This window comes from Bactrocera neohumeralis, chromosome 2 (genome assembly GCF_024586455.1).
Source record: "Bactrocera neohumeralis isolate Rockhampton chromosome 2, APGP_CSIRO_Bneo_wtdbg2-racon-allhic-juicebox.fasta_v2, whole genome shotgun sequence".
Taxonomy (NCBI): Eukaryota; Metazoa; Arthropoda; class Insecta; order Diptera; family Tephritidae; genus Bactrocera; species Bactrocera neohumeralis.
In genome coordinates this window covers 49,150,519-49,164,329 of record NC_065919.1, presented here as the reverse complement: position 1 = coordinate 49,164,329, position 13,811 = coordinate 49,150,519, and the positions used below count along the sequence as shown (strand labels likewise).

The window sequence follows — 13,811 nt, the reverse complement described above, 5'->3', positions numbered from 1 at the left end:
ATGGTTATATATTGGTTATTACGTTTGACAGCGATTTTCGATTTTTTTTTATGATACATTGTTTTCCATTTAAAATGACGATATAATGGGTTGTCAAAAAAGTCCTGCGGTACTTTTATTCATTTTTTTTTATTGAAATTGAAATGAATTTTTGATGACTCATGCCCAGCTCTTGACCGATGCTACGGCTGCTACTATGCCGGTCTCTTTCGACCAATTCAGCGATTTTATCGCAATTTTCGAACACAGGCCTTCCGGAGCGTGGCGCATCTTCGACCACCTCTACACCAGAACGAAAACGTTGAAACCATCGTTGTGCGGTGGAAATGGAAACTGTATCGGGTCCATAAACTGCACAAATTTTATTGGCGGCTTGAGATGCATTTTTGCCTTTATCGTAGTAGTACTGTAAAATATGCCGTATTTTCTCTTTATTTTGCTCCATGTTTGCGACGCTATAACTCACGAACGACTTAAAAGAAACGATCAATCAAACACGTGTTAGCGCGTGAAATGAGCTTTCCAAAAAGGTATAGCATGACCCGATGCGACGAATAAAACTAGAACTACGCGCTTTCAGCGCCAAATAGCGAAAATACCGCAAGACTTTTTTGACAGCCTACATTATTTAACATGCATTAAAATATTATATAATGCGCCAAAAAGTAGACTACAAGATATCTATCGTACAGCTAGTCTAAATTACAAAGAAAATGATTGAGGCCAAATAGTCAATTCGCACTGGTATACTGAAAAATGGTAGCCTTCTTAGCCAACTTTGAATATAAGTCGTTTCTTTCTTTTCGTAGACGGTTCACCTTTAACTTGGTCAATATTTTTTCACCGCTAAAGTTAATTAATAAATATGCCTGCGATATGTAGAATTAAATTTGTCTCTAACACAATCTAAAACAAGTAGCTGACTGAAACACCCATAAGTCAGCTTTAAAAAGTCAAATAAATGGCTAAACTCTACTAGAAAGCTTAATGTTTTGCCAATTTAATTGACTCAACGCTATACACATGAATTCACTGAAGACAAGTGTGCGCGTGATATTGGCATACAGTGCACATGCCTATGTATAGCATACATTTTAGCGTGAAGGTAATAACACCGGGTATTAGCTAAATGCTTCGAACATATATTAATTTTTTATTTATTGTAATACTAATTATAAGCAAATCAACTGTTAATTGCAAAACAATATAAAAATATTAATTATACATACATATGTATGATTACATTATTTACAACATGGTTTTATTTGTATTAATATTATTATTTATTTTAAATAATATAATTTTTATCGCTGTTATTTAATAGCATTTTTTTCCTTCTGTATTATGCAATTGTTTACGGTTTCTTTTAAAATCCACTCTACTCAACTGAAATCAATTACTTTTTTTCGAACCGGCAATATATTATTAAATATTATTTAGCAACAATAAATTGCACCCTTTACATGATAAATGAGCATCAAGGCGTGACTTGAACTCATATACATATATATAATTTCCATACTCTGTAGTAAGGCATGAAGAAATAAAAAGTACCTTTGCTGTACTAAATAAGTATGTATGTATTTACAAGTATGTTTATGAGTATTTACTTACATTAATGTGTATATATTATATATACATACATATATACATACATATAAGTATGTATGTTAATACATTTTTGCATATATTTATTACACTGGCTTACACTCATTTTGGTGCCTAAGTTTCTAGACCTGATTTTAGGTATATTTTGTGAGCTAAAACGAAAATATCAGTCACTTTTTTCATATCAGTTCTCGTTTGTGTGGAACCCACGCTTTATCTTGATTGCCAATATCAAAACCAAAGTAAGCAGAATACAAGCGAATTACAATGTCATTAATCGGTTTCCGTTGATTTTTTATTATATACTCGCCGCATATATAACAAAACTTGTCGGGATCATTACAGAAACTACTCGACTTACTTTCCATAATAAATTTGTACTATTAATCTCATAAAAGTGATAATCAGATTGACAGACTTTGAATAAAACCGGAAAAAATTAAAATAAGACTTGTAGGTAAACCAAAGCTGTCAGCTGACATCTAGTAGCAACAATACAGTTTATACTACCTACTTTACCGACTACAGATACGGACAGAGCTGCACAAAACAAAATTATTTATTTTTTTTTTGAATTGGTACTCGCAAAAATAGGTTCCTAAACACCTCTAAGAAAGCCTCTCCAAATATGAGTTTTTAATTGTAACGGGAAGGTCCTCCGCCTAACGGTTTTTTATTTTTTCTTATTATCAGTTAGAAAAATTTATAACTCGCTTCCAACTACTTGAAAAAAATATTATTAAATAGGTTTTGTAGGAAATTGAATGCTCTAAAATATGGTCTCTTATGATTTTTTCGTAAACCCAACCGTTTAAAAGATATTAACGGTTGAAATTTGACTATTTTTGGAAAAATTCTTTATTTCTTATTAATTTTATAACTCAATGAAAAAAAATTATTATGAATGATGAAACACATAGTTTTGTAGGAAATTTACTGCTCTATAAAAATAGTCTCATATGATTTTTCGATTAAGTTAAGCGTTTTCGAGATATTCATCGTCAAACATCAATGCATATTAGGGTGGATCAAATAAAATTTTGGCTTTCTTAGAGGTGTCTAGGAACCTATTTTTGCGAGTACCAATTGAAAAAAAAAAAATTTTTTTTTTTGAATCACCCTAATATACATACATATGTATGTATATACAAGTATACATTTATATATATATATATATATTCACCTTAAATTTTTCCACAACCAACTCAACCAGAATCAACATCTTTAAAATGTCCGCAAATATTAAAAGTCTTTCATTATTTGTTGCGTTTATTTGCTGTGGTTAAACAAGAGTAAACTCAACTAGCCGAACCAAGTCACCAACTAGTTGACCGGTTATCGCTTTGGGCGCTTCATGTGCATATTATTACAACATACGAGTAAAATGAGGCAAGTTCGTTTAATATTTAGAAGCGCTGTTCATATATATATATATATATATATATATATGTGTGTATATATATTAAAGTGTGTGTGTGTAAAGGCATGCGTGTAGCGAAAAGACTAAAAAAACATAAAAAGAAAACACAGGTGCTTTTTATAGCATAAAGGGTACTAATAGATCGTTATCTTGATGTTGAACGGTCAGTTTATATGGCAGCTATATGCAATAGTGGCCCGTTCTGAACAATTTCTTCGGAAATTATATCAATACTTTGCAAAATATTCTATGTCAAATTTCGTGAAGATACCTCATCAAATGAAAAAGCTTCCCATACAAGCAATTTACTCCGATTGTCCAGTTTATATGGCAGCTATATGTTATAGTCAACCGATATCGCCGGTTTCGACAAATGAGTAGCATCTTGGTGGAAAATGGATGTAAGCAAAATTTCAGGATGATATCTCCAAAGTTGAGCGAGTAGTACGCGTATATACAGACGTACGGACCTGGCCAAATTGACTTATTTTACAGAGTATCCTAAGTTTACTTTTTGGTGTTACAAACTTCAATGCAAGCTTAATATACCTTCAGTTTCATGTTATAAAAATAATATTATATATTAATGTTAATGGTTGATAATATATTGGTAGTCGAAAAAGTCTTTTCGTATTCTGTCAATAGATGTGGTTGCAGTCGTATATCTCCAGTGCTACCAATCACATTGCATCATACCATACAGTGTTGGAAAGGTGAGATTTTAAGCTTCATTTTACCAAAAAAAAAAATAAATAAATTCGGGGAAGTTGAAAAAAGTTACAACTGTTTAAAAATGAGTAGGTAAATAATGAAGAAATTCGCTATATTTTGAAATTTTTGTCTGAAAAGGGGAAGAATGCCACGCAAGCCACCAAAGAAATTTGTGAAGTTTACGGAGATGATGCTGCATCAGTTCGTGTAGCACAACAATGGTTCGTGCGCTTCCGTTCTGGCAATTCCGAAATCTCGATTTACACACATGAAAGTTTTGCACTGATGAAATAATTCCTCTGGCGGAAAAATGGCAAAAATTGGTCGACCAAATGGTACATATTTGTTTTTTATTAGTATAATAATATAAAAAATTAAGTTGAAGTTCGATTAGAAATAGGAAAAGACTTTTTCGACTACCCAATATTATGTATAAATATACTTATATATATACATAAATATAAATTTAAATATATGGTATACTTAAATGGATATTATCATTATAAATATTTTAGTTGTCGTAAAAATCAAACGCAATCGACTAGTGCACTCGGCTTATTTACATATAAAATATATGTATGTATGTCAAATTGAATATGCCATTGATTGCATGTATTTGTTGCTTATTGCTCTCACACATACATACATATATTTATTTGCATAAAGTGGTGCATTTTAGCTCAGCGCTAATGACTTCACTATGTCAGCCACTAATAATGCTAGCTAATACATAAGCTTATAGTTATATATCTATGTATATGCATGTATGTATACAGCGTGCATTGACCACTCAGTCAATCGTCAGTTACTGCCATTACAAAATCTCAATTTAACAAGACCCACACACACTCACACACACAAGTGCGTATACGCTTTAATTGTGTTTGCTTAAATGGAATCACGTTAAGCACTTGACCTTGAACTAGTTTATGTTTTCGACACAACACTTTATTGACCGCTTTGTAGCTACCGAACGTAGAAAAAGAAAAAACATAAAGTAAATAAATAAAAAAACCTTTTGCATGCAAGTTACTTGGTGCTTCAGTGTGAAAACGCATTTCCATAAAGTAATTTTCGATATTTCGCCAATGCAATTAACACAGTTTTTTATTGTACTGATGTGGTGAACTTTGTGGTGTTTTGAGTGCGTTGACTTTTGACGATTTGATGCGAAAGCGAAAGTGAATTTCTGCAATGAAAAAGCGACGCCTTCACCTTGACCTAAATCGATAGTCTGCGCGTAATTGGTGTGAATATTGCTGCGATTGCGAATTAATATGTATATGTTATTAATACACACACACACATATATATATATATATATATACATACGCATATGTGAAATTGCCTAGAGTTAAAAGATAGTAGTGTGTTTATCTATTTATTTTAATTTCGCAAGTCCACACAAATCGCAATGAGTTGACACTCAATATTGGTTTAAACTCAATAACACTTCAATTCAATCAATTTTAATCGTTATATTGAGTCATAAGTAAATAAGCAATTTCTCCGTTTATTGAAGTTAGGCTCCAACGTATTTTGGCAACTGAACTTATTGCAAAAAATCATCATTAACTACACTAGTTCACAGTAAGTCTGCCAACGTGATGTTAAAGGCTGTTTTTTGCTGATTGTGTGTTGCTAAAACTGAAAATGAAAGCAAAAGTTTTCTAACACGCTGGACTCTTTGTGTTGTAGTCAAGGCGTGTAGGGATCAAACCACCACCATTTGCTAAAATCGCAAATCTAGCTGTACGTGATGGAAGATTTTGAACTCAAATTCATTGTCAAGACACCTCAAATAGCTCACAGATCTCTCAGCACAACTGTCGCAACTTTTTCCTTCTAATTTGTTGGGTAGTGTGCTTATAGTATTTAACTTTTTACTAATTAGAAGAGAAAACATATGAACATCATTCTTTGAATTTGGGTTTAGGAAAAGTAATTTTCCTTTATTTCAGACCCATGACCTTAGATCTCGCTTTTGCTGACTTATGTTTTTAATTTGTTTTTAAAATGATTGCATTTATCTCATGTTTTTATGTGAGATTGGGCACTGTCTTCGTAAAGATAACAACCAGTAGCAAAACATTTTCATTCTTTTTAGACATTGTGTAGCTCAAAATAGAACCAGCGCCCAAACGAGTTCAAGTTCCAACAAAAATTTGAGTTAGGGTTAAGAAAATGACTTCAGATATATATTTCATTATTAGTATTTATGATTTGCAATAAGTAAAATAATAAATTTATTATTGTTATATAAATATCGAAGAAAATAACAAAATGTGTTTCTAGTTCAGTCTGACAACACAGTGGAATCCAGCCCAATTTGCCAGCGCAGAAGCCTTTAAGCCAGGGGATCGGAATCCAAGAAATTTTATGTATACATACATACATATGTACACCCGCGGCCAAGCGTAACTTACCATTAAGAAATTTCTTGCGAAAACGTGTTCTATCACTCATTGTAACGGTACTTGTTGCGGTAAAGGAATTTTTCTGTTAAATTTTAACGAAGTGATCTCTGACTTACACAAATATAAAATTTAAAAAAAAAATAAGTTCTGTCAAAAAAGTAAAAGTAAACCAGAACTAAAAAAAATGTTAGAAAGTGTTTGGGAGGGGGAAATTTCAAGCAATGTTTTGGAGAAACTTGTTGGGTCAATGCCTGCTCGTATCGAAGCTGTAATATCCGCTAGAGGTGGACCGACGCCATATTAGATTTCCAGTTATTCTTTTTGAATATGTTGTAATTCCATTTTCAATTGAAACAAAAAATGTTATTACAAGAATTATTACAAGAATTAGTAATAATGAAATCAAAGACTTGTGTGCAAATAAAAAAAAGTTGTCTCAATTTAATTTTACAAATATATTCGAGCCATCTATATATTCCCCGTATTCTATTAAATCCATAAAAAAGTTACCCAAAGAACGAAAAAATTTAAGATAGTGAAAAAATATCAAGTGGTAAGTTACGCTTGGCCGCGGGTGTACACTCTACATAACTCATACACTGGCCGACAAATTCGACATAAGATTTGTTAAAAAAACGAAAGTATCTTACATACAATCAAAAATCATATGGAGCAAAGTCAGCCGGATGTTCGAAAAGTCCTGAAACTGAGTCAAGTTTTCGCTGAAATCTATACATTTTAGGCACAAAGCTACACTGTTATGAGCAAAACACACTTTGACATTTTTATTAAGATAACTCAAATATGGGCCGATATATCCAGCAGTTACCAGGAGGTTCGAAAATCTTTATATTAGGTATATGAGGGCTCAGAGAAGTATTGGTTTGATTCAACGCATTTTTGACAAACACACATACCATTGTGAGAGAAGTACTATACCTGAATTTCAATTAAATATCTCAGATATTGGCCGACATTTTCGAACAAAAGTCAACTATGGGTACTGAGGTTCACATGTCCGGTACTTATGAGCTTGAATAGTTTTGGTTGGATCTGGACAATTTTTGGTCATAAGGTGGCATATTTTAAAACCATTATTAGAGTGAAGTTTAGTCCGGTTATATTAATTTCTTCTTGATTTGTGTACTAGAAAGAAAAAGAATCAAGTGGAATTTAAAATTGTGCTATGTGGGAAGTAGGCGTGGTTATTGGCCGATTTCGCTCATTTTCACAGCGTGATATAGAAATATGAAAAAAATACAACACACCAAAGTTTGTCGAAATTGGTCAGTCGGGTCCCGAGATATGGGATTTCACCAAAAAGTGGGCGGTGCCACGCCCATCGCCCAATTTTAATACCGGTTCTCATAAAGCTCTCTCATAGCAACTCGGTGGTAAAATTTAATGTTCAGTTATTGATTTATCGCGCTTTTAGTAGTTTTGAACAGTACCGTTATATGGGGAGTGAACGGGGTTTTCCACCGATTTCATCCATTTTCACACTATCGGTGGGAGTTTTTTTATTAATTGTGTCGGCCAAATTTGGTTGTTGTAGCTTTAGTGGTTTATTATTAAACTTATTAGAGGGCGCGGCTACGTCCACTTTTTCAAAAAAATTGTTTCCCACAGGTGCTGGTTCATGCGATCCCCTGTGGCAAATATGAGTTTCGTATCTTAATTTAGTGCTTATTTATGGCACTTTATGTGTTTTCGGTTAATAGCGGTTTGTGGGCGTGGCAGTGATGCAATTACGCCCATCTACGAACTCGAACTTTTTTTATACTAAGAAACCTGTATACCAAGTTTCATCAAGATATCTCAATTTTTACTCAAGTTACAGCTTGCACGGACGGTCGGACGGACAGGCAGACAGTCAACCGGATTTCAACTTTTCTCGTCACCCTGATCATTTAAATATATAAATATCTATCTCGATTAGTTTTAGGTGATACGTACAACCGTTCTTGTGTTGAACACTTTTTACTTGAATTTAATAATCTCCTTTCTTTCTTTATTATATTTTCTTTTTCTTTTCATTTTTTTGCCTTCCACTTTAACTTATTTCAAGTACGTGCTAATAAACAAAATATCCAAAATTTGTATAAAGCTCTTACACAAGAATCAGCACAGACACTTGTTGCAAGCACAAAACCACATTTAATGATATGCAACGAGCACCATCTCCACTTACTCATATCTGCCACACATGCACATAAAGCCGCATTTAAAACTATTATCATTTTATGTTTTTAAATCATCATATTTCCATGCTTGCATACATATCTACAGTTTTATTTATTTCATGTGCATCTACATATGCATATACATGCATGATCGTTCAAACTTGTTTAATTATTATGTAATCGCATGCAACTTACTACCACTACCGTTAAATAAATGTATTTGATTTTGCATTTATCGCTCATCATCGGCTTTTATCGTGCGCTCTCGCAGCAGCATTCGCAAAAACTATAAAAAATACTGCACACGTGCTTGTGTGCCACTATAAGACACACACACACACACACACATACACATACTCCCAAGCGAAGCCGATTTGCACAAATAGGCACCAGGCACCAGGCACCGCTCCTCCCTCCACTGCACAAGCAAGAAAAAGTAGCTTTTATTGAGCAATCGATACGCGTCACAGCTTTTCTTTGCAGCTGCAATCAACAATTGCAACAACAACACTAACAAATATATAAAACACAGGCAGAGCGCAATGAATATGTCACAGAGCAGCAGCCCACTAACCCAGAGTCAGTCGAATGTTGTCAGTCCAAGAAATGCCGCAAATGAGTGGCCGACCGACCGGCAGAGCGAATGCCACGCGACGTCGCAACGGTTCAAAGCTGACGGCTGTTGGCTGTCGGCGCTTCTATGAGACTTTGCCAAAATCTCTTGGCTGGCCGCCTGTTGACAACAATCACACACCCGCAATTGTTGTGGTCACGAGTGCGGCGCGTTGTTGCAAAGACAAACAATAACAACATTTGCAAACTGTATATTAGTGAGCGCGTGAATGCTCGAGCTTCAGCGGGCTGGCGATTAGGAAACGTCTGCCGCTAAGTATGGTTAAGCGCCGCAGACGAATGCTGCTCGGTGGACCGGCAACACCAGTTTTTGCATTGTTGACATACTTTTTTCTTTGTTTTCTGGTTGCCTCGTCGTCGCAATGTTTCTTGCGCGTGCTTCGTGTCTTGCGAGCCTCTTCAGCGCTGTGGTGGTAGCTCTATTGGCTGTAGCTGCGCTATAGAAATGCAAAGTGCAAGCGCGCGCTACCAGACCGGTGTGGTAGATTAAGAAATATACCGCAAAACAAATGTAATGTGCAACAAAAAGTGTAAAGAAACTTACAGAAAATAATAAAAGATAATCACGTTGCAGTTGCGTTTTGCGAGTGTGGAGGTTTCTGTGTGTTTTCTATATGTTATTGTAAGTAATTTGGTTTTATGTGTTTGTTTGCAACGCAAGTGTGCCACGAATTGTGGCATAATAGTTGTCGAACGACTGTTGATGAAAAGTGAAATGATTTTCTAAGTGAGTGATTTAAGAAAAGGCGGCAAATTGTGGATGTATTTAGTTATTAATAAGGCTGAAAGTTTATTGACTAGTGTATTTATTAGTATTTTTTTGTTTTGAAGTTTTGTGGTCTAATTTTGAGTAGAAAATTGAAAAACGTTTTCATGGTGGTCTGAAAATATTTATTTATTTTTTTTTTAACATGAAAACTATTTTGTAAAAAGCAGCAAAATGCTTCGGGTTTTCTAAGAAGACTTTTCTAAGCTTTTAATCGCTTAAATCAGAAAAGGGTGCATATGTAGCTATATTAGTTTATTAAAAAATATTTTTTTATACTTTGGTTGTGATTATTTATTCAATCAAACTTTTGGCGATTATTGGGACTCTATGCAATTTTCGTGCTGGTTTTTTTATAGTTAGATTGCTTCCTTTACCCATTTTCTGCCTTCGTGTCTTTGATTGTAGCTTATAGCATAATAATGAGTTTCTAATTTTTCTCAAATTTTGTAATTATAAATTTTAATACACCAACGTACTAAATTCACTTATATTATTTTTATATGTGCGTTTTACTAACGTATCCTCCTATTTTTATTTTTTTTGCTTTTAAATCATATATTTGTTTAACTAATTATATTTATACCCTGAACAGGGTATATTCAGTTTGTCACGAAGTTTGTAACACCCAGAAGGAAGCGTCGGAGACCCTATAAAGTATATGTATATATACATAAATGATCAGTATGTTGAGCTGAGTCGATTTAGCCATACCCGTCTGTCTGTATATATACGAACTAGTCCCTCAGTTTTTAACATATCCTTTTGAAATTTTGCAAACGTCATTTTCTCTTCACGAAGCTGCTCATTTGTCGGAACTGCTGATATTGGACCACTATAAAATATAGCCGCCATACAAACTGAACGATCGGAATCAAGTTCTTGTATGGAAAGCTTTCACATTTGACAATGTATCTTCACAAAAGTTGGCACAGATTATTTTTTAGGGCAACAATGTAATCTCCGAAAAAATTGTTCAGATCGGATTACTATAGCATATAGCTGCCATACAAACCGAATGATCGGAATCAAGGGCTTGTATGGAAAACTTTCGCATTTGACGTGGTATCTTCACGAAATTTGACATGGATTACTGCTTAAGATAATAATATAATCTCCGAAAAAATTGTTCAGATCGGACTACTATAGCATATAGCTTCCATATAAACTGAACACATATGTAGTTACTAAAAGAAATGCACCTGTGAAGGGTATATCAGCTTCGGTGCAGCCGAAGTTAACGTTTTCTCTTGTATTTTTTTGTTTTTGAGCTTGATTTCCTATATTTTATATATTAGTAGCTTCTCAGCCTGTTTAATTTAAGAATTTTTTATATGTTTTTTGAATTTAATTTTATTTATTTATTTTTGTTATATATTAGTTTATTTTTTAAATTTTCCATTTCTATTTAATTATTTTTTATATTTTATTTTCATTTATTCAATTTATTTTAATTTGATTTATTTAAGATTACTTTATTTTGTTAAATTAGTTAATTTTCTTTACTTAATTTTATATTTTTATTTGAATTAAACTCCTTTTTTCTAGCTCTTGTCATTTTAATCTATTTTAATTTAATTTCATTTTATTTATTTCTTTTGATTTGTATAGTTTTATTTAATTTATTTTATATTTTATTTGTGTTAATCTATTTTGTCTAAAATTTTTATTGTTATTTTTATTCTGTTTACTTTAATTTAATTTATTTTTTATGTATTTGAGCTGAATTATTTTTTTTTGTATTTTGCAGTTTAATTTGTTTTAATTTTTTATTTTAATTTAATTTATTTTATATTACTTTACATATTTTTATTTTGGATTTTGTTTCCTTAATTTTGTTTTATTTAATTTAACTTAATTTTTGCATTTTTTTGTTTATTTGAATTTAAATTGGTATTATTTTCATCACTCCATATTATTTTGTTTAATTTATTTTATTTTATATAGATTTATTATATTTAAATTTTTATCCTATTTTATATATCTTTTCTCATTATGTTTATATATTTTTTGTTTTATTTTGTTTATTACTATTATTTCTTATTTTATGTAATTTTTATATTTTCATACTACATTTTTTATCTTATGTTATTTTATTTGATATCAATTATTTAAATTAATTTTATATTATTTATTATATGTGTAATTACACAATTTTATTTCATAATTTTAATTAATTTTACATTTATATAATTTTATTTTATGTAGGTTTATTTGATTTTTTTTGTGATTTTTTCCCCTGCATATTTCCTATATCATTAACAACAAAATCCAATAAACTCTCGCCAGTGTAGAAAAAATGCTCAAACATCAAAATTTCAAGTACTCAGTATGCAACACAACACTCCTTATTGACGCACCCTTTAAAATATGAAAATTTCCGTGAAAATGCAACGTTATTTCCCTTCTTACCAGCAATCTAAAGACTTAAGCGACGAACTCGCTTTACCTTCTCCCGAAAGTATAAGATAGCACTGCTTCTGCATATATATATTATATTAATTTAATGGCAATCAACATAAAACATTTTATTTTATTTATTATTCTATTCAATAATATATTTATATTTTATTTATTTTGTGCTTGCAGCGCCAGCGAACCCGCCATGGTCACAAACAATGATGGCGGAACAGCAGCACAATGGAATCGGAACTCACAGGCTGCCGTGTCGGTGCGACACGCCTTCAAGACCTACGGCAAGAAGAAGAACGCCATTCCGGTGTTGAATAATCTAATGATGACCGTACCAAAGGGCACAATGTGAGTCAAATTTCCATTTTTAGGAAGAACTTTTTTTATTTTTTGTAAAGGAAGGGAAAATTATATACATGTCATGCTAACTAAAGTTGGTTCATGCAAATGTAATGCTATTTAAGATTGGTTCATACGACTTTTGTTTGAATATATGTAGCTTAAACCTGATTCTTGAACCCATTTTCCAACTAGTTTTGGTTACAACTCAGCTATGAGCATCTAAATATTAAAGATATCCAAAGAGTGATCTGTGCTCACATAACAGTACCTTCTTCAGTTTTTGCTGTCAATACGGCGCGCAATCATTTTTCAAAAACTCAGCCCACTATAGACAATTGTTTGCTTTGTCTGTCCGATAACCTGTCATATTAAGTAATTGCGGCATAGCAAACAACGCCATAACCTAAATACCCCATTGTGCATACCCACATAACCACTTTCATACGTATTTCTATGTTTCTGTGAGTGTGTGTCGACAAGTGCATGAGATTTTCACAATGAGCTAACAAATCAAAATGAAATGTGCAAACAAGAAATGTCAACGCAACTTAGCACTGCACAACATAACATAGCTGCACATAGCAGCGCATAGCATAGCGCACAGAAAGTTCAATTATTTTTATTTAGTTTGTTTGTTTGGCTTGCTAAGCTCAATGGGAAATTAAGCTTACAATTGCGCGAAGCTGTTAATTTACAAATCTGTGTTGCTGCCACAATCCGCCTTGCTGTTGCATAAGCATAAGGGCACTTAACTAGTTAGCGCCTACAACAGCGTGTTTTATGTGCAAGTGATACGAAAAGTAGGTGCGTTATGCTAATTAGTTCATAAAAATGGTTGTAAATACTTTTTATTGAAAAATGGGCGCGTGAGAGCAAACATTTTTTATTGAAATGCCGAAAAATTTCGCTGAAGGTCAGCGTGCGCCTTCTCAACTTTGTATCAACGCACCAAAAATAATTCCAATAATCATAAAAAAATTAATTTTTATATGAAAACATTTAATATTTTAGTACAATTGCATTAGTAATTCTAAATATTTTTTAGTTGCTCACTGCTATTCTCCTCAGATGATTTGCATGCAAATTTAAATGGCGATAATTGCCGCCTCACTTATTTCATGCTTTTCATTATTATTTATGCACTTTACATGCTGCTTTGCATACGATTAAAATTAGAAAAAAATTAAAAAATTAAAAATGCTATTTTTTGCTTCCGAATATTCTGTTCGACGATTTGTTCAATCAATTTGTGGCGCGTGCGTTTTTACGAGTCTCATTAAATGGCATTCCGATAATTATATTTTTTGCAATAAACTGTG

At 32.6% G+C, this 13,811-nt stretch overlaps 1 protein-coding gene across 1 annotated transcript in view; it reads left to right on the top strand.

The window, feature by feature from the left end:
- The window catches only part of LOC126750944 (ABC transporter G family member 23), a 143,699-nt gene that overhangs the window by 112,360 nt on the left and 17,528 nt on the right, over positions 1-13,811 (top strand). Inside the window, 1 exon segment of the mRNA XM_050460797.1 lies at positions 12,328-12,498. Coding sequence (XP_050316754.1) covers positions 12,328-12,498 — 171 coding nt within the window.